At 43.3% G+C, this 4,279-nt stretch overlaps 1 protein-coding gene across 1 annotated transcript; it reads right to left on the bottom strand.

The window, feature by feature from the left end:
- Window positions 1–318: 318 nt before the first annotated feature.
- sox7 (SRY-box transcription factor 7) lies at window positions 319–4,279 on the bottom strand. The gene is made up of 2 exons (XM_028605302.1): window positions 3,691–4,279; window positions 319–2,589 (listed from the first exon to the last, which is right to left on the bottom strand). The coding sequence occupies exons 1-2, from the start codon at window positions 3,920–3,922 to the stop codon at window positions 1,589–1,591; spliced, it is 1,233 nt and encodes a 410-aa protein (XP_028461103.1). The 5' UTR covers window positions 3,923–4,279; the 3' UTR covers window positions 319–1,588.

Here is a 4,279-nt window from a genome sequence, read left to right as displayed (position 1 = left end):
TCAGGAAACACCGCTCCTCTGCCACATCCTCTTTACAAGAAGCACGACTCAACCATTCCCAAAAAAATGCAGGAACACCAGCCAGACTCCAGGATTTGTCAAAAGCCCCCTGAATTCCTTTAAAAAGAAAAAAAAAGAAAAATTCAAGACAACAGAGAGGGGAAGAGTGTTGGGGAGAGGGGGGTAAAAAAAAATGAGGAGGGTGTAAAACAGTCAACATAGCCCTGGGATTTATTTTTTTATTTATTCTGCACAGATTACGAAAGGTCTGCATCAGCAAGATAGAACACGGGGTGAGGGGTGGGGGTGGACGTGGGGTCCGGAGTGCCTAAGAATGGCACCCAGAATAAGACTCCGGGAAAACAAAGGATGGTTGAGATGGAGGCGGCTGTGCCTGTTGTACACTAATCCTCTGAACCGGGATGAAATGAAAGCGAGAGGAGACGGATGGAGAAGGATGATGTGATGGAGGGTGGAAAAAGCAAGCAGGGGAGTGGGTGTCAGAATGGGCCACATGCAGTACAACAGCTAGACAGAGCCCATAAATAGAAGAACATGTGGCGCGACACTCAATTCAAAGATGGACAAATAGCACACACCATTTTCTCCCATTGGCGTATGAACACTTGTAGTGGAGTCCTTATTTCTTTTATTGTTTTAATTCAGGAATCTGATTATAATAATTAGATGGTATGTATAGATAAGTAGAAATGTGAAACTCTACTTCACAATAGCTTTAAGTGTATCAGTTATTACCAATACCTCATACTCCATAATTCTTTTGTTGTGGTATGTTGTCTGTGGGCACATTAAGTAGCAACTGCGTTAATATAAAAATTGAACTTTATTTTAAATTATTGTCTTTCACAAACCTAAATCAGCATACAGTTATAGTTACCATTATTATTTTCATCGTAGAGGTTATGATTATATATTATTAAGTACTTGAGAAGAAGTATAAACGCCTTTTTTCTTCATTATACACCGTTTTGTTAATTTGCATAAGAAATGTCCAACTAAAACCTCATTCAATTACAACTACTGAGGTAAGACTCCCAAGCTAATGAGAGTGAGAACATAGAATACAAACATTCGAATGGAAAGCGTCGATAATAGCATTACAGTTAGCATTTATGCGAAACATCAAAGGACTTAAATTAGTTTCTAAAGAGCATCTGTACATGCCGCAGTGGCAACAGTAACTGGTGACATTTACAAGTGGACAACAAGTCTTTACGATTGTTCTTCTGGTTTAGAAACGTCATGTCAACTGGAGGTGGCATACTATAGTATTTGTGTCTGCATCCCTGAGGTGTCCATCTCCCTTTCTTCATATTCCTCCAATTGCTCTTTGTTTTTTCCTCGGCTCCAGACAATCACATTGCTCCGTAATCAGTTCAGGTTTTAATCATGGTGGGATGATGTTGCTCATAGATGCTAATACGAGATTTTAAAAATTACAGATGAGAGCACAGAAATCTTTCCCTTACTGGCACCCAAATGCAAAATTATCCCAAATTTCTTCACCTATTTTAACCCCTGTAGTGTCTCTGATCAGCCACAAGTGTAACGGGTGCTGTGACCAAGCTTACGAGATGCCATAGTTGTTGTAGTAGGCCGCCGTTGCGTCCGCTAGCACAGAAATGAGGCTGTTTTCTGTGGTGCTGCTGGGACAGGCAGTGGGAGAGGCAGTGGGACAGGCAGCGGCAGAAGCAGTGGCGGCCGACGCCACCTGGATGTGTCCTGTAACGGTCATACTGCTGCCCTGCTCAGGGTGGAACCCAGTCCCAGTGGAGTTCAGGTACTGGTCAAACTCATCGCGGTCCACCTCACCCAGAAGCTCTGCCTGGCTCAGCTGGTCTAGAGTCTCCAGGTGACCCTGTGTCTCTGGTGGGGGGGACAGCTGACCCAGGTGGCCATGGTGGAGCCCGTGGTGAATCTGGTGGAAAGATGAGGTACTGTAGTAAGACATCGGAGGGCCATGGATCAGTCCGGCGCCACCAGTTTGGGACATGTGAGAAATGTGACCTATGTGTGCGCCCCCACAGTGGATTTGGGTCTGAGTGTAGTCAGTGTGGTAAGGGGGTGGGCTGCCCATGTGTGTCTGATTCTGGTGGTGCTCATCTGGGCAGGAGGAAGAGCAGGAGGAGCTACCAGATGTTGAATAATAAGAGGGGGGTACATGCTCGTGGTCCATGGCATCTAATGGGGACATCTCAGGGGGAGTGGGCAGGCCGTAGGGGTAGGTGTCAAAGCTGCTGTTGGAACCGGCTGGGTCTCTGAAGCTTCTGACGCTGGGCAGAGCAGGGCTGGGGCTGGAGAAGCCACTTCTGATACCATTAGGGCTGCCCTCGTCTTTGTCGAGGGGGTGACAGAGGACTCGCTGTTCGGGCAGGGCGTTCTGATCAGGGGCCAGCCCGCTCAGGAGGAAGCCAGGGTCCACTCGTTTGCAGATGCGTTTCAGCTGTTTCTTGCGGCGAGGCCGATACTTATAGTTGGGGTAGTCCTGCATGTGCTGCACCCGAAGCCTTTCTGCTTCCTCCACATAGGGCCTCTTATCAGGGGGAGTTAGGGCCTTCCATGACTTTCCTGCAAAGAAAAGACAGATTTGTTTTTTTTTAATTTTAACTACAAATCATAGGCTTCAACAAATTAGTTTGTAATTTATTTCATGTTTAAAGTCTGTTAAAACTATACAATATTAAAATGATTGAATGTATTTTTTCACACACTAGCAATTTGTACAATTTGTAAAATGTCCATATGTTCTCAATCAGTTTTAGACGTATGGCGTATACTCCTTTAGTGGATAATTAAGATATTGAATTCATGTTAATAATGGTAATAATGATAATAATGGGAATACAACATGTTTTCCAAAATTAAACAAAAGTTAAATAAATAGCACTATAAAAAAGTCTTCAGAGGAATAATAAAATAAGTCTTTCTTTACTTTAAAACAACTCATAATGGCATTTACTTATCAGGTGCGAGGTAGCTTTTTTTTAAATGAAAGAAAAACATCTACCGTATATTAAAACTTTCACTGGCTTCCTTTCAAGTTTGTATTTGTTTTAAGGGTCTTTCTTTCAATTAATGCACACCCTATTTTAAGATAAACACAAGGGCCAATTTTATCTTTATTTATTAAAGCATATTTTACATGAGGTTTTGTTCTTCTGAAACTGGCTTAAGATGATTCCCGTGTGCGAGAGTGCCAGATTTTGAGCTTAACATTAAGCACTAATCCAAGTAGCCTAAATGCAACGCAAAATCATACATTCTGTCCATAGTCTTAACGAACTTTACGGTTTTACAGAGACATCAACTTTTAAATTCAGGGTATTCTGGCGACGCGCTTCATAGACTATTACTAAAATGGCTGTGAAAATACGTGAGTAATTTACTTGGTCTAATTTATGACCAATAGCGATTAAACACATTGATTTGTTGTCTTTTCTTTAATACCTTCAGCCGTTTTTTTTTAATTTAATTTACTTACTTTACACTCATTTTGGTGTCGGAAACAACCTAAAACTTTAGTAAAACAGCCGAGGCCTGGGGGGATTATAAGTGTGTGGACAGTTAAAACGTAGCACTAATAATAACAATAATAATACTAATAATAATAATAAAATATAGGCTATTAAAGAAATAAAATGAATAAAACTTTAAATAACTTAATCTCACCCAACATTTTGCTGAGCTCGGCATTGTGCAGGTCTGGATTTTGAACGGCCAGCCGTTTACGCTCATCTTTGGCCCACACCATGAACGCGTTCATGGGCCGTCTGATCCGCGGCTCCGGCGCCTTGTCCACGGGGGTCCTGTGCGGGCCATGTCCGTCGGGCACGTCCCCGTCTCCTGGAGGACACTCGAAGGACTCTGGCCACGACGAGTACGCGCTGATGAGGGCGGCCATCTGCGCGCTCTCTCCTCTCCAAACTTAAGATGCGCTTCTCACTGTCTCTCTGACAAGTTGCGTTCTCTGTGGAGGTACACTGGAGGCTGATTAAAAAGCTAAACAACTACAGAAACTTTTCATATATATTTTTTAATAAACCCCGCGGCGTTCACACTGACTAGATTACTAGAGCTACAGGCTACAGATGTCAGTGCTGGTTTTAGGAGAAAGCACAGATATGCTCAGGCAGCGGCTCCTCCTTGTGAGTTATGATTCAGTCTTTCCTGGTGGATGGGGGAGCGCTTTATATTTGAAGAGCAGGTTCCAGAAGCAGCCCCGGAGGACTCTCGGCTCCTCCTCGATTGCAAGTTGAGC

The sequence above is a fragment of the Perca flavescens genome, chromosome 18 (assembly GCF_004354835.1).
Source record: "Perca flavescens isolate YP-PL-M2 chromosome 18, PFLA_1.0, whole genome shotgun sequence".
NCBI classification, from domain to species: domain Eukaryota; kingdom Metazoa; phylum Chordata; class Actinopteri; order Perciformes; family Percidae; genus Perca; species Perca flavescens.
Note: the sequence above shows the minus strand (reverse complement) of the source record. Positions and strands in the feature narration are given on the sequence as shown.